General features: G+C 35.5%; 1 protein-coding gene across 25 annotated transcripts in view; it reads left to right on the plus strand.

Annotated features, from left to right (window-relative positions):
* Positions 1 to 16,270, plus strand: part of CTNNA3 (catenin alpha 3) — a 482,801-nt gene that overhangs the window by 348,572 nt on the left and 117,959 nt on the right. For 23 of the 25 annotated variants that reach the window (XR_005266613.2, XM_072040368.1, XM_072040369.1 and 20 more), the window contains one exon: positions 1,613 to 1,813. Coding sequence is in view for 24 of the 25 variants with exons in the window: in XM_072040368.1 (XP_071896469.1) it covers positions 1,613 to 1,813 (201 nt within the window). In the remaining variant the exon portion in view is untranslated. Of the gene's footprint in view, positions 1 to 1,612; positions 1,814 to 4,666; positions 5,350 to 16,270 lie in introns of those variants that run through there. The other 2 variants (XM_013092210.5, XM_013092266.5) reach the window with 2 other exon arrangements.

Genomic DNA, 16,270 nt, shown 5'->3' on the forward strand with positions numbered 1-16,270 from the left:
AGGGACCTTAAACACCATCTAATTCCAATCCCCCATCATAAGGAACACCTCCCACTAGAAATGTGTTTAATCTCAAAGGAAGACAGAATCGGTTTACTTCAACTCCTGTCCTTAGCAAAGACACCACTGGGTACCTCTTGTTAACCGTATAACAAAGATTTCTTCAGCTCTCCACTGTGTATTGATTTTACTTTAACATTTGCATGGCTTCTTCAATGTTTGATAAATATTCGCTATATTCAGAAGATAGCAATTACTGTGATGTATACTGTTGTTTTTTTTATAGTACTGTGGAAGAATAATCATGTTTTATTACATCTGTCATCCCTTTAGTGGGATGATTTTGTGCATGTTTATTTTTTCTTTAAGCATTTCACTAGGAAGATATTTTTTAACCCCTCGAGTGTCTCATCGAGGAACTTGTGTTTGAGATTACGCCCTGTCACGTATGAATTTCATATATATTAATATAATCTCCCTACCTGTCCCAAAATTCACGTTCATTTTTGTACTAGGAGTGTAGTATTTTGAATCTAGTAGTATTTGTACAGCTAAAAGGTAATTATGACATACATATGTGTTTTAATTATTATGGTAAAAATGCGTAGTTTTTGGATACACTGCAGCAGATGATTTAAATCAAGTGGGCAATAAACCAACTGTCATACTGAGAAAAGATGAAGAAAAATACGGTTCTTCATTTTTTCAGTGTAGTTTTGAGTTTGTGAGGTGACGAATTTGAACAAGGGAAATTCTAATAAGGGAAAAAATACTCTAGGAATGAAAGCATAACAAGAGGACAGAGGAATTCCTTAGTTAGGGCATGACAGATAGCTGAAGGGGAGGGTATTGTGAGACAAGAAGGCACAGTGAAACTATATAGCTGTAAAAGGAAGCCAGTAATGCATAATTGTGTTATATATTGCTAACTGATTACATATGTATATTGGGAGCTATATTTGCACGTATTTAAATATTAAGATTGTATCAAATATACATAGTAATGCAGTAAGTGTATTGGTATAAAAGATGTAACTGTTACAGTAAAATATCAACATGCATTTTGTAATAATGTAGTGTATTGAAATTACTTGGTATCTAATGATGTAGTCTTAATACCAGCCAAAAATATTTCTCTATTAATATGATTTAGCATGAAGATCCTAACACACAGGCATGAAAGAAGTTAGTTGTTTAGGCAGTTGTTTTTTGGCAAAGACTCATCTTGTAGTAGCTCCTTTTGTCATGATGGTTTAAGAAGGTTTCAACAATAAATAACAGCCATAATCCCTTTAAATTTTCCTTCATACTACAAATACTCATGATACATGTAAGGTTTTGTGGTTTTGATGTTTTCTAACACTTTGTAACTGACCATTTTGTTATTGTTGTTGTTGCCTGTAGGATAGTATGACATTACTTTTCTACAGATGAGTAAATTGTTTTTAAGGATCTCAAGTAGAGTTCAGTGTAAGTGTCATGTTTTAAGTTTTACTCCCATTCATGTTGGCCAGTGTATTTCAACTGGGAAGAAGAAAACGTAGTCAATGTCTAAAATAGGTCCAATGTCGTAAGAGGTGCCATCTAAAAACAACTGTTGTTTTATTTGCAGAAAGCCATATTCTTGAGGATGTAAACAAGTGTATCATCGCACTGAGAGAGCAAAATGCTGACAATTTAGATCGTGCAGCAGGTGCGATCCGAGGGCGTGCTTCAAGAGTAGCTCATATTGTTTCGGGTGAGATGGACAATTATGAGCCAGGGGCTTACACTGAAGGAGTGATGAAGAATGTTCAGTATTTAACCAAGAATGGTAAGTTTCATTTCTGAACTGTGTTTTCAGTTTCTTTAGTTGTAAAAGCATTCTTTTATACGTCACATTTAAAAGGAATCCTGTGATTCTCTGATTTAATGAATTAATAATGCACTGATGTTTCACTATATGGTCTCTTAGCTCCTTTCAGCATACTGTCCAATTATAATGATACCATACAGTTCAAAACTAACTTTTAAAAATTAAATTACATAATTCATGTAAGGGTTTTTAACTTCTAGAGAACTTTCACTACAGTTTTTACATAAATGTAATTAGGAATATTTGGAGACTTGTAACTGACGAGGCAGCAGCTTTCTGCTGTGTTTTACTGGCCTCAGCACATCTGTTTTAAGCAGATGAAAGAGAAATAGAAGTTGGTTCATGATTTGTTTACACTTACCTCTTCAAGGATTATTGTGCAGTGGTTAAACGTTCTCAGATATCTTCAATTTTGCTATGTGAATTTGGAACTTCTTAAAATATTTAGTAGTGTCCATTTCATTTTCCATGACACTAAAGAGAGTATTATTTATTGGAATATCCCCATATTGGAAGCAGGATTATAACTGTCCTATTCTATAAATGGTTTCTGGTTTTAATATAAGCAGTGTAAGGCTGAATATGGTATGAGGGGCTAGAGGAAGATCAGGAGAGATGAAGTGTATCAGTTGTGTCACTATATGTACTACTTTTTGTGAAAGATGATCTTACACATCTAAAATGTAATTTCTGTCAACAAGAAACTGAAGCGAACTGTCAGCCATTTCCTATTGATATTTTTTTTCTACTTACTCTTTAAATGGCATTATAAAGCATGAGGCTGCTTGGGTGTGAACAGAATTGATTTTTAATCCTATTTGTGTCCTAGAACATTTAATCTCTGGCCTCATATTTTTTGATTCAGTATATACACTAGGAGTCTGTAGAGACCCCAGGACTTGCATGTTCTCAGTGGCTGGAAGTCTAATAGTTGGGTGGTATTACCAGTTTTCTGGTAATCTGTGTGTCTCTGAAATAGAGGATTCAGTTTCATGAACACAGAAGTCTGAATGCTAGCTCTGTCAGTCTAAACAGGTTTCTAATACATTAAGTTTGCTTGACATTTACTTTATTTTACTGCGAGAAAAGACAGTTTGAGCAGTTTTTTAATCAGTTCAAATAGGTCCAGGACAGAACTGCCTTCATGTGAAACAAGAGTGAACTGACATACCAAAGAAGTTGCAAAAGGGATAGAATAGTGAGAAGATTTTGGAATAGACTTGCCTGGTTTTATCTCCTTTTCTGACATTTTGATGAGAAAATCTGAGTACTTGGAACATAATGTTCTGTTTTTGTAACTTTTGAAAGTACTATGACATATAGTTAAGGAAGAAGCAATTACAGGAAAGCATAGTTTTTATTCCTATGTAAAAACTGAGCTCTTCTTTCTTGAAACTGGTGGTATTGAAACACATCAGGAGTTGATGCGGATTTCTGTTCTGTTGCATTGCTGTGACAGAAATATATATATAAATCTGCGTATTTAAAAAAGAGAAAGCATAAAATTGGTTTGGGTTGGAATATCTGGCTGTGTCAAGGGACATCAAATACAGTGTCATTTGCGCAAACTTCTTTGTGTTACTTTAAACCTAAAAGTCCTGTACTTCACATAATTCAATAGGAGCTGTAAAAGGAAAAATGTACTTTTCATTCCTACCCTTATTTATATGATCTGCAGTGAAGAGACTTCAAATCATTATGAGGATTTTTTGGTTGGTTTTATTTTTCTACTGCTTCAAGAGACATGAAAAATGCAGGTAAGCTGCAGCCCTCAAGTTTAACCTGGTGCACATAGTTACTGCTGGGTCTTCCAGGAGCCAGCTGATAGCAAGGTGGCCTTACTAGAAAATAACTTCGCATTTTTTCTGCCATTAGTTCGTTTGCGTGACTAAAGCAGGGCAGTGAAATGCATTTTTTATGCTCAATGAAAAGGTAATGTGTTACTGAAGAGACATTATATGAGGAGTATACAGTTAGTGAAAATAGAATTATGGAATAATAGTGTACTACACAGAAACTGCAAAAATGCACATGAAAGCCTAAGGTCACTGAATCTCTCCTGTTGGAAGACATCATGCTTAAGTGAGCAGGCAAAATTAGCTATTCATCAAATACTTCTTTAATAACGGCTGTACAATAAGTGTTAAAAGCTGCTGCTTAGTTTCCTAGTTGAAGTTACATAGTCCTGTCCAGATACCAGTTGTTTTTAAACAAACAGATTTTATAGTATTGTATATTGGAGTGTCTGCTTTCTCCAATTTATGTTATTCCTCTCCTGTGTTTTGCACCTTCCCATTCACCCAACAACAAGAAAACCCTAAGCAAAAAAACAGCAAAGCTCTGTCAAAACACTGTTAAGGTTGTGGAGTCCACCTCTTAAAAGTTCAGTTATACCAGAATAAAGGTTGTCTTTTTAGCCTTGATTTGCACTTGGTATATGCATTATGCTGTTTGAAGTACGTGATTACACAGTTAAGTTATGAAGTAGCTGCTTAATTCATTCCACTGGATGGACCTGTTTTAGGCATTCACCAGGGTCACGTATTGAAGGAGGCTGTTGTCCATAGGATCAGTTTTGAAAATAATGGGGCAGAAGAGTGCAGGAGGACAGTATATGATCTGATGGTGCAGATAGTTGGTTTGGACTGCCCTTGTGTGTACAGAGAGGTGACACTTCAGGTTAATGAAGTTACAGCTAAATGTGGGATGCAGGAATACTCGCCCCCTCCTGGTGTGAGCGAGCACCCTGAGTACATCCTAGTTCTATGTCAAGATGAGATTGGGAGCTACTCTCTCTCATCTTCTTTTCAGGTTTTAGTGGGAAGGACATTAGGCTGTGTGGTCAGAAAAGAAACGTGCAAAACATTTGAACCAACATCTCTGTCCAGATGTTAGGAGATCAGTACTGAGAATCATGCCCTGGAAATGCATGCGCCATGGTCTGTATGAAACCTTTACTGACTATGGGGAAGAAGAATGTTCAACCATGTGGTCTACAAGCTTAATGAAGGCAGTTGTTGAAACCAGCATTTCCTGTCTCGATTTTACAAATGCAGAGGTAGAGGTGCAGGTTGTATTCTTTTATGTTTAAGACTGAAAACATTAATATTGGTACCTCTCCATCATTCCTAATGCCTGGCACTGTTGATTAGATTGAAAAGTGCAGGTCCTTGCATTTTGATAGGATTTGTTTACTGTTGCATGAATGCAAAATGAAACCTTTAAGGAAGACTGATTATAAAAACACAAGGTATTTCCACTTCTGAACTGGAAGAGTAACCCTGTACTGTATTTTTAAATAATCAATCTACTCTATTCATTTTCCTACCTTCCAGAATCTGCAGTAGTTAAATTTAAGTAAACAGTTTATATTATGGTATCTACCTGTTGATACAGTAAAAAGCCTGTGTTTATTGTAAATATTGTCAGCAGTGTTTCTTCCATGTCAAAGTATAATAATACACTGTATAAAGTGCACATTCCTTTTATATAGATGTATGTATACATGTGTATAAATCCTCTATTTATTTAGATTTAAGGATCTTGCAAAAATAAGGAAAAGGGATGGAGACAAATACTTTAACTGTATTAAAGCATTAGCACTTTTAACTGTGAGTCACTGTAGCTTAAGTCCACTTGTTTTTGTGCTCGTAGGGCTGAGGGACGTAGAGGAGCCCATTTTCCACAGCTTTTTAAAAACAGAATTATGAAATGCCTTGTGTGATTCACTTAGGGATAGGGCCTAATGTAAAGTTTAGAAATACCGATGAAGGTATGTTTGGAATGAAAAGCATGTTTCTGTTCTCAAATTGTAGATCAGCTGTAGGTGTTGTTCTGAAACTGCTATTGGCAAGACACAAAATATCGATCCCATTCCATTTGAAATATGACTGAACATAAATTAAGACAGAGTTTAATCTATAAGAACGGTGATACCAAATATAAAGCTGAACATGAATTTGAAATTGTTTCGCTGCTTCAGAAAATATTTAGAAGCATGTACATAGCTGTGAATTCCAAAAAAATTCTTCAGAGGGACGTCAGATCTATCAGACCTGATACCAACAATACTGATTATAATTAGGAATTCAAGAGCAGAATAGATGGGAAGGGTTTTTTAAGCAATTAATCATCTGGGTAAGCATGAGTTTCTACACATTTTGGAGTCAAGGAAAATCTCATATCCAGTCCCATAACTTACTTAGGAGGCTGTAGGACATCTCTTTTGGGTGTTACATATACATGCGTCCTTGCTATACCAAGGGGATACCAAGGAAATCTTTGACCTGATTTTCTCCTTTGTGGGACTTGTGAGAGCTGTTTTAGGACTATTTCTAATTAAAGACTTTCTCAAATTCGTTCATTTATGCGTTGCCAGTTTGCACGTTTTCTTCATGTGTCAATGTGAGCAGCTCCACATGGATGAGCTCCACAAGCTCCCTTGGCCCCAGTGGGCCAAACACTTCAAACGTAGACCTGTTCTGGAGGCACTTGGCTTGTGTTTAAAAACCTTTACAAGTTCAAGTTAACCTTTTCTGTAGTGCTTTCCTGTGGTTTTGTCCTGAAACTCATTCAATTCATCCTGACCCAGTTGTCTGCTATATGGACAATGTTTTTGCATCTTGTTTTCCAGTGACTTTAAAGAATTTTGAATTAAATTATTTATGTTTATTTCTTGGTCCCAAGAATGGTATCTTGGACACCTTCCAGAGTCTCCTCTCAATTCCAGTGTGATCAGTTGCATAGCCTCTGTGCTTACACTGGTCTGCTCTACCTCAGACAGGACTTTGCTTGTATAGCACTGTATTAAATAATTCAGCTTGATGGATTAACTCTACTACATTGCTTTTCTCTGGGAAAGAAATTTATCTCAGCAAGTAAAGATATTAGTGTTATCTGATGTTGATCTTCTTGCTTCTTCTGTTTTTTTTTGTTTTTTTTTTTTTCATTTATGTCCATATCTTGCACACTTACAAAGTTACTAGCTTATGCATGTATTTTCTAAGTTGCTTTATTTGCTTTTTTCAAACAACAGTTCCTAGACTTGTAGCAACAGTTTATGCTAAGCAACTGACAGTTTCCTTTGTCCACTGTCAGAATTGTTTGCAGTAAGGATTATATATTTTATCCAATTCAAAAACTATTTTCTCAAAAGATACCAGCCAAGGAGGTAACACGTGGAGGCTTTGTGGCATTTTTTCCTGTTCACTCCGACATAAAGTATTTTGTTCTATTTTTGCATGCCATCTAAGCCAAAATAGGGGAAGAAAAGTATTTTCAGAGACTTTATTGTCTTGCCTAAGACATACCTACAGGTTACGTAGAATGAATATGCTGTTGAAGGTCTTTATCTCTTTCATGGTGAAAACGGTACTAATATGAGAGATCTCATTCTAGATGACTTAGATGATGGCGGCTGAAATGAGGTTGCTGAATCTCATTTTGTAGTTTATGCAAATTCAAAATCTGTAATTAATTAAAAGGGTGAATTATTTTTAAGGGAAAAACATTTTTCACTGTTTGTCACCCTCAGTGAGATTTAAAGCGAATGTTGTAATTTATAATAAACTCTGTTTATCATACAGAGGTTCGTACCCTTGCCCATGAAGCCCAAGGTCTGCTAAATAGGACTGTGTCCTTTCTTTGGAAATGACTGAAAAGAATTTTGATAGAAAAAGACAGCGTATGGCTTCAGCTTGGAAGCTTGTGGAATTGGTGTAGAACTCAGACAAGAGACAGGTCGTAAGAAACTGTATTCTACAAAGAATTGTAAAAACTAAGAGGATAACTATGAACTAAGAAAAGTGCTGTAGGTAAATGTTTCCTCTCCCTTAAAGTTTGAGGGATGTTGATCGTTGCATAACTTAGCTTAATACACACACACACACACACACACACACACACACACATTTTTTTTTGCTTAGGATTACCAATAGTTGTAAAATTTTCTAAATTAATGTCCATTGGTTTTTGTATTCACTGCTCTACTATAGAGTCAACAACCTGCATTAAGTCCACAGTGAGCTTTTTTTGTAAAGCACTCTTCTAATCCTTCTGAAGCTGTGTTAAAAATACTAGCTGTAAAAAAATGTCAGATTTGTTTCACATGTAAAGAATGTTATGAAGAAACAGAAACGTCATCTAAAGTCTTTGTGTTTCAGATAATCAAAAAATGACTCTGAGCATAACGCCATGTCTTCTTGCCAATCTTACCTTCTCTTCCTGTAGCTTAAAAGTAGCTTTTCTTCATTCTTAATATCATTAATATACGTATTAATTATAAATGGTACATGAGAGTTAAGATGCTCATAACTACTCATTTGCTTGCTTTAATTTGCTGTTGTGCTTAGTGATCATCCAAGGAACTGAGAATAAACCTCTCCAGTGCCCTGTGCCAACAGGCTTTGTTCAGAAAGAGCTTCAGAGTGTCTGGTGCAGTCTTGCTATCTAGGGCTCTAGGTCTTAAACACAGTCTTCAAAAACTTTTCTCCTTCCTGAGATAAAAAATAGCAAGAACGGCATTTAAAACACAACATTAATACAGAATGAAGTTACGTTTATAAATAAGCTAATAACTTTATTTTTGCCTCCTTCAGTTGTTTTTTCTTTTTGTTCTTTTTTTTTTTTTTTGGTTGTTAGGCCTTTCTTCTAAATTAGGATAGTAAAATAAATTTCTGTTACCAGCATGGATTTGACATACGTGATGTTGCTTCAGCTAGTTAAATGGGGAGAGGGGAGGAAGATGAGGGAAGTGTCTCTTGGTTTTAGTGGCATCTGCTGAAGAAACTGGGAAAGAGAAGTGTTTTTTTTCTTTTTCTTTTTTTTTTTTTTTTAATTTTAAAATGTACTCCTGTGATAACAAGTTTGCTGTGTATCCATGTGAACCTAGCTTTATTGCAGTCTGATTCTGGAGCAGAGGACTCTTGCATAAGCCTTCCTTAGATGTTAATATAATAATGTACAGGAAGTGCTCCTACATCTTCCCCCCCTCCCCCTCCCCACCCCAGTATAAATTTACATCTACCAGGATGCAGTTTGTCATTTTCCTCCCTCCCTCCCTCCCTCTCTCTCTTCCTTCCTTCCTTTTTCCATTTCAGAATTTACTTTTTATGTTCAACATACACAATGTGATGATTTCTTCACTGCTTCTGTTTACATGAGGCTACTTGAAGGAATGGCTTATGACTTTCCAACATGTAAATTAACTTAGTCTATCCCTTTTAATATATTTTCCCTTTTAGGCTTTAAGGATCCAGTACAGGGATTCTTTTGGCAGTGTCCATTCATAATGGATTTAAGTTGTTACCAAGATCAGGGAACTGCTACTGATCTTTCTGTTATATATTTTATTTTAAACTTAAGCAGACTCTTCACTGAGCTTTAACTTGGACAGTTGTTATGTGTGTGTCCATATCAAAGCCATTACCAGCATTTCAGCTGGGACTTTTTTCTGCAGAGGACCTTAGGTTCCCCTTCTTTTCCAAGCTAAGAACCTTTCATTTGCAGTTCTGTAGTCTGCCTTTCACTTGCAGCTCTGGAACCTTTCAGATAGTTATTGTGAATGTATTTTCCAGCATCTCTGTGGCAGTATTTTCTTCTTGCTGTGTTAATAATGTTTTTCTCATAGTCTTGCACCTACAAACCCTGTTATAATTGTTATTGTACGTTCTTGTGGGAATTACAAGTACGCTGTGCTCTTTTCATATTTGTCTGTGATTAATTTTTTGTCTTAGACGCCAGTTTAGCAATTATTTCCTTTGTCATTCAACATTCAAAGAATTCTTTTGTCTTGTTGTCTTTTAAAACATTGTAGTACATTAGGGATGTCATATACTTTACAGCATTCATTAGTTTTCATCTGAGTATTTTTTAAAAAGTTGGTGTATTAGGGACAGTCAAGTTCTTAATCTAGTAGCTGCAGCTGTTCCTGTTGCTTCTTGGAGCCAGTTGGTCAGATATACCTACTGTTGTTTTTTCCTGTTTTCCATGGACCAAACCTTTAAGATTTCTTCAATGTTTCTTCTAGCCATTTGGTTTCACAACATTTACATGTCAGAGTGTAACCTGCCTTCTAAATAGGGTTGTGGACTGAGTAACTCTATCTCACAAATCACAAAGTGCTTAAGGATTCATTCAATATTCCATAATCTGTGCAGAAATTTCTGTTCAAATACCCAGCTTGAATACTGTCCTGTTAAGATTTCCCGCAGACCTGAAAAATTCACTTATTGTTTTCCAGTTTTAGAGCATTCTCAGACCTGCAGTGGTATCATTTGTTTTTGTTTTCTAACCTGAATTAAAAAAAAAAAGGCAAGAAAACCTTTATATTTCCTACATGGAATATTTTTCTCACGTTTATAACAAAATTTCTTAATTGTTAAAACGTTGTATCATAATCATCAAATTACATTACATGGTCTTTCTCTTTTCTTTTTTTTCTTTTTTTTTTTTTTGTAATAGTTTCAACTATGTACAGTTAACCATTCAATTCAAAAGTGTGCTCTGGGTAAGATGTTCAGTGTCCCACCCAGATTCCTTTCTGGCAAACATGCCCTGAACTCCGTCAGCTTTTACTGCTCTATAGTAACTGCAGGCTGTTGGATTTGGAAATTATGCAGCAGAACGTGTTGGGGGGAACATATGCATAATTGAGCAGGGTTTATTTATGCATGTGTATTTATGTATGGATCATAAATCTGTTAATATAGTAGAACTGATTCATGCTAAAAATATAAATGATACATTTGTGATCATTTTGTTCACATCAGATCACAGTAAGTCTCTCAGCACTTCCATTAATGGCAGTATGTGGAGAAGTGTTATTGAATTAATTATATGCTGAATAAAACATCTATACATAGGGCTTCTCTTTCCTTTCTAAGGACCAGATTCTTCTTTTTATCCAAATCCCACCACTACTTGCATTGTACAAGGTCTGGTCTGCTGTGAGCTTTGTTTTGACTCAGAGTTTATGAGAATTTCAGACTGTCCCTTCAGTTTATTCAGTACTATTAAACAACTGTAGTTAGATTAGTTCTGGAATAATTCACTAGACCATCTTAAGATTCATCTTAAAGTGAAGCTTTATATAGCAGATAAAAGTGTAGTAATACATTCATCAACTTTAGAGCAGTTGGGATGTACATGTAGTTCATGCAGGAATATATAGCTGTCCATCACTCATTCTCCTTTATGATTGCTGTCAAGAACTAAAAATTAAAAGGTAGACAGCTTCAGTTGGAAGATTAGAAGGTGTGTGCCTTGTGCATTGTTACAAAAAAGTCACGATAGAAGCCTTCTGTTGCCATGCCAAAGCAATATAAAGCAGCAGCCATGCTTCTCATATGGACTAGTCAGAGTTTGCTTCAGCAGCTAGGTTAGGCAGTGAAGAGTTTGACTCCCCTCCTCAGCACCAAAAATGCTTTGGGAGAAGCCATCAGTCTTTCGATAGCATGCTGTTTTTATCTTAAGCAATTTTATAATTTGTTTCCTGAACTTAAGCTGCAAATGAATGTTTCTTGTATCTGACCGTTAGTGTTTTCTATATTGTGTAGCCCAGAACCAGCATTATAACACAAGATACTTCCTTTCTTCTAAATGTTAAGGGAGACAATGTGTTTAATTTTTTAAGTAGACACTTAAGTAGATTTATATAAGGGTCACCTTTTCTGGGCAATTAAATGTTTTTAAAGGGTGCATTCATACTTTGTGCAGTAGCATACCAGAATAAGCATACCTTCTCTTCCTTTGATGTCTTGTTTACTTGTAAGAATTGGCAGTGTTATTATTTTGGAAGTTTTTTTTTTCAATGTACAAAGGTTACAAAGACTTAATTCTGCATTTATGAGTCTCCAAAGTACTAAAGAAGGTATCTTATATAAGTATCCTATAGCAGAAGGGAGCTGAAGCATGGCAACTTTGCAAATGGATACAATAAATCTGTATGATTTAATATGATACATTGTCAGATGCACAGATAAACATTTAAAGTCTGTTGGTACTTTATTTTTACAGTGCTTATTTGCTCTACAGTCTTTTAAAACTGTTGATTTTTTGAGAGCTAATTGTAAGATTTTCTGCAGTGCTCCATATTTCTTCTGAACAGCAACATGTAGTCATCTTGTATTTACTCAACTTCTTCACTTGTCTTGTATTTATTCTGTATGACAAATATTATTCTGTATGACAAATAAGGTATGTACCTGTATCCCATGAATCTATAGAGTTTATATTCTGCTGATGTTGGGAGTGATGTTAGTTTAGTCAGTATAGTATGTTTCTAACTGTTGATCATGAGTGGGATGTGCATTTAGAGTTGATAATTGACATGGTTGAATCCTGAAGTCTGCCATTCTGAATCTCCCTACATTGCAGGTTAGGAGGAAGTAATGCTGTAGCAAGCTTTTGTAAATTCTAAACCACAATTAAAGAATAAAAAAAACTTCTGGAACCTTTTCAGCTTTCCTGTACTCTCTAGATAGAACTGAAAGCAGCAGGAAATCTAATTGAGAATCACTACCGTGTCTGTCAGCAGTCCATTGCAATTGGAGTTCACCATGACTGTGTATCCAGAACAGTCAGCACCTATTACAAGTTTCCATTCTCACTTTTTTTCCAGATTCTCATAGAGGACTTTCTTTTCCTAAAGAACTTCTTCCTGAAAACAAGACTAGCATTAGAACTGATATCTGTAAATGTTCCTTAGTTAATTAGTTACTAGATGATTAAGAAACTTCTGGTAATACTGAAGAATTTTCTTCTTAATGTCATTGGTAGATGGTTGGTTGAGGCAAAGTTTCTTTTCTTGGAAAGCACGTACTACAAGATGCAATTGCTATGAGTATAGTGAACACAAATGTCTCATTTAGATTCTTGCTTTTGAATGCTTTTCTATTTCTGGGATAAGAATTGAGGGACAGGGCAAGTTGAACAGTACCTCTGGTATTCTTAGTTCAATATTCTACCATTTTGTCCTTTGTTTTGTGTGGTAGCCCATCCTGCTACTTTATATAAATAACTGGTATGTGAGAACATCATACTCTGTCTCTTCATCATTCAATATAAAACTAAGAAAGCAATGACTTTGTTAGCCTGTGTGAGTTACTTTCATTATTTACATCAGTTCTGTCTGGTTAGAGGGCTTTCGTGTATATGATCATCTCATTCTGTTGTTTATGCTTGATCTGTTTGGACTTCCAGATATAATTACACAGAATCCCTTTACCATTTGATTTTAGATGCAATCAGATATAAAAACAATGCCTAAAATATTCTCAGTCCTTGCAGTAGTTAAAACTAAATCAGTTTAGGTAACATAAACATGCAGGTTCCATCCAAATGTACCGTCACAGATCTTTGAAATGGTGCTGATAGAGGTTCAGGTCAAAGCCTGATTAGGCGAAATCCAGCATAATTAGCACCAAGTTCAGTTTTTACCCTGCTTTGAGCATGAGGAAGATTTCTCAAGTTCTTGGATAGGTTTGTTTCCTGTATGACCCCTTCGGGAGTTCTGTCTGCACGTATGAATTTTTGCGAAGATGTGGAGATGCAGATTTTGGACATAGTTTCTAAATGGAAGAATGTTCAAGGATGAACAAAGTATGTTGAATGTGCAAGGAAAGATCTAGAATATACAGTAATATGGAGAAGAATATACAATTAGAATAAAATAGAATGCAATCATCTTGTTCCAAAGTATTACGTAAGAGAAGAAACTAAAGATGCTTTCCTTACCTAGACCTATGCTTTTTTTTGTGGAAAATGGCTGAGTAGAGCTCTGTTATTTTCTACAAGTGAATGGTGTTCTGCGTTTTCTTCCAACTGTCTTAATTATCATTAATTTCTGTAGAGCAGTGTGGGCAAAAATCGTACATTGAGCGCTTCAAGACAGAAAAATACCCTTCTGATTTGTGAGCACAATCAACAAAAACAGGTGTCCAAGAAGGCTTACGCAGCTGCTTGCATCAAAAGAAGGATATGATATTTTTCATCTTCCATGGCAGCCAGAACTCGAACAGTTTGCACTCTTGTTTCTTTGTTAGGAAGTTGTCTTCCTCAGCCTTCTTCAGCTCAGTCAGATGGTGAGCTCATGGCTTAACACTTTGGATAGGAAATTTTTAAGAGATCTGTGAGCCTGGAGACTAGATTACTAACGTGGGTTTCCGGTTGTATTTATGACATAGATGCTTGAATTTCCGATAAACATACTTAGTGCGTTAGTATTGGTAAACAGTTTGATTTGCATAAAGATCTAACTGAGGTTATTTTACCATCTAATCTGAAATCTATTATCTACTTCAAGTAAGTCCACTAAGGTAACACACTTTGAGTAGCATTTAATTATGTTCTTTTAGTTAACACATAACAACCTTACATATCAAAATGCAAAGTTGTCTGTGTCTGCAAGTTTGAGAATGATTTATACTTTCAATGTAATCAGGAACATAATGGAAGAAACCCAAAGTTGTGCAAACTGGAGACCCCCAGCAGGTTTTGTTGTTACGGTAACAACTATTTCAGGCTCAATCTCAACACACTGAACTGTACGCCCAACTCATCTTTTTCTTCCTGCAAGGACAGGAGTGTGAGTTGGTTTTAAAGCACTGTCGTAGGCACCGGTGGACGAAGAATGTTAGTAGGATGCCTAAAAAGCCATTTCTTACTAGAGTAGAGGTCATTATCCAGATGGCAGCATTGTGAAGGCTTTCTTGGAGTTGTCAGTTGCAACAGGGTAAGTTAAAGTATTCTAGAAGGCAAAGCCATTTTTAAATGAAAAGACAATTGACAAAACAAAAAATGCAAAAAGTCCATGAAAAACACAACAAAAAGGCCACACGTAAAAAAAACCAAAAAACTTCAAACCCACTGAAATCACTGGAGTGGTTGACATGAACTCTGCTGGATCGTGTCTCAAAAGCCTTGTCCCAGTTCTATTTACTGAGTTTTACTATTGTTTGTTATCAAAATAAACCATGAAGAGCATGTAAGTTTGCCAGTGCACAGTATATTAAAGTGTTAGAACAAAGACAGGCATTAAATGCACAGTTTATCATGAAGTAGTGTTTCCTGAATTCTTTTGAGTAATATTTTTTTCAGTTGGCAGGCAAGTTCATCGATGTTCAAGAACATTGATGTTCAAGAAGTATCAAGAACTTCAGGACTTGGTCTAACAAGTTGTATTTTTCTTGTTTGCCTTTTAACTGTCAGTCTTCTATGAAATGCAGTTATTCTTGATTAAGTGTTTGTAGTTATTCCAAGTTCTTTTTAGTAGACATGTCACCTTTTTCCCAAACATGCTTTGTATGTTTATCTTTTTGTCTTTTGCTAACACACATCTCAAAAGCAAAGTATCTGATCTTGCTTAAAACAAACAAACAAACAAAGAATTCACTTCTGATGTTTCCCATTTGCATTTTTTTTTTTGTCTTTGTACCAAAGAAAGTTGTTTTTATTTTTTGTTTGTTTTTTTTTTTCTTTTTTTTTTTTTTTCAGGAGTATCACTTCTGGCTAATTCAATTACTTTCAGGTTTTATAAGATGATACTATACCCAGTGGCAACCAGATTTCTCAAAAGAAGTTATTTCTAGTTAGGTTCCAAAATAAATGGCGACATTTTGGAACATTTAGATTGTTTTCTACCAGTAGTGGTTTGCAGACCAAGTTATTTTCAGCATGATTTCAATGTTGGGAAAATATGGCCCACTTCTATGTTCACACCTTCTAAAACTGGAGCGGTGCATCCTGACCTTACAGCATCACAGTAGATGAAAAATTCCTTGTACAAAGTGCGAAATAACCACTTCTCGGACACTTGTCTTCAGCCTTCTTCCATCACTGAAGGACGCGCTCTGGGGATAATGGAGAAGTTTGTATTCAATAGATGCTAGGCTCATTTTTTCCCCTACTTGTGGATCGGATGACTGGAATTAACTCTGGTTTAGGCATTGTTTTCCTGATACTTCACTAAATCTGTTTCTCATTAACGTCATGGAAATTTAACTTTTATTCTTGTCTGAAATGTATGATTTCAGTATAATGCTTACAATATTACAGACTAATGTTCCTAATAAAATAATGAAATGTTACAAATTAAGTTTTAGCAATACCACATAAAGGAATGAATTCTAGGTCATTTTTAGCACATATGAGACTACTGTAGGAACATATAACTTCTGTGAAGCTGTATTCAAATATGGGATTTTAGACTTTGATTTAGACTTTTTATGGAGGCTGCATTCACTGCACATAAAGCATGTAATGAAGAAAATCTATTTGAATATGTGATAAAAGTACTGTATTTTCACTGGGCTAATTGGGGATGAAGGCACATTTTCAGAGACTTTTAAAGTCATGGTGGTGTTCTACTATTTAAAAACTTGTGTAAAATATTGGAAGGAGAATATATACTTTCTATTA

Source organism: Anas platyrhynchos, chromosome 6 (assembly GCF_047663525.1).
Source record: "Anas platyrhynchos isolate ZD024472 breed Pekin duck chromosome 6, IASCAAS_PekinDuck_T2T, whole genome shotgun sequence".
NCBI lineage: Eukaryota > Metazoa > Chordata > Aves > Anseriformes > Anatidae > Anas > Anas platyrhynchos.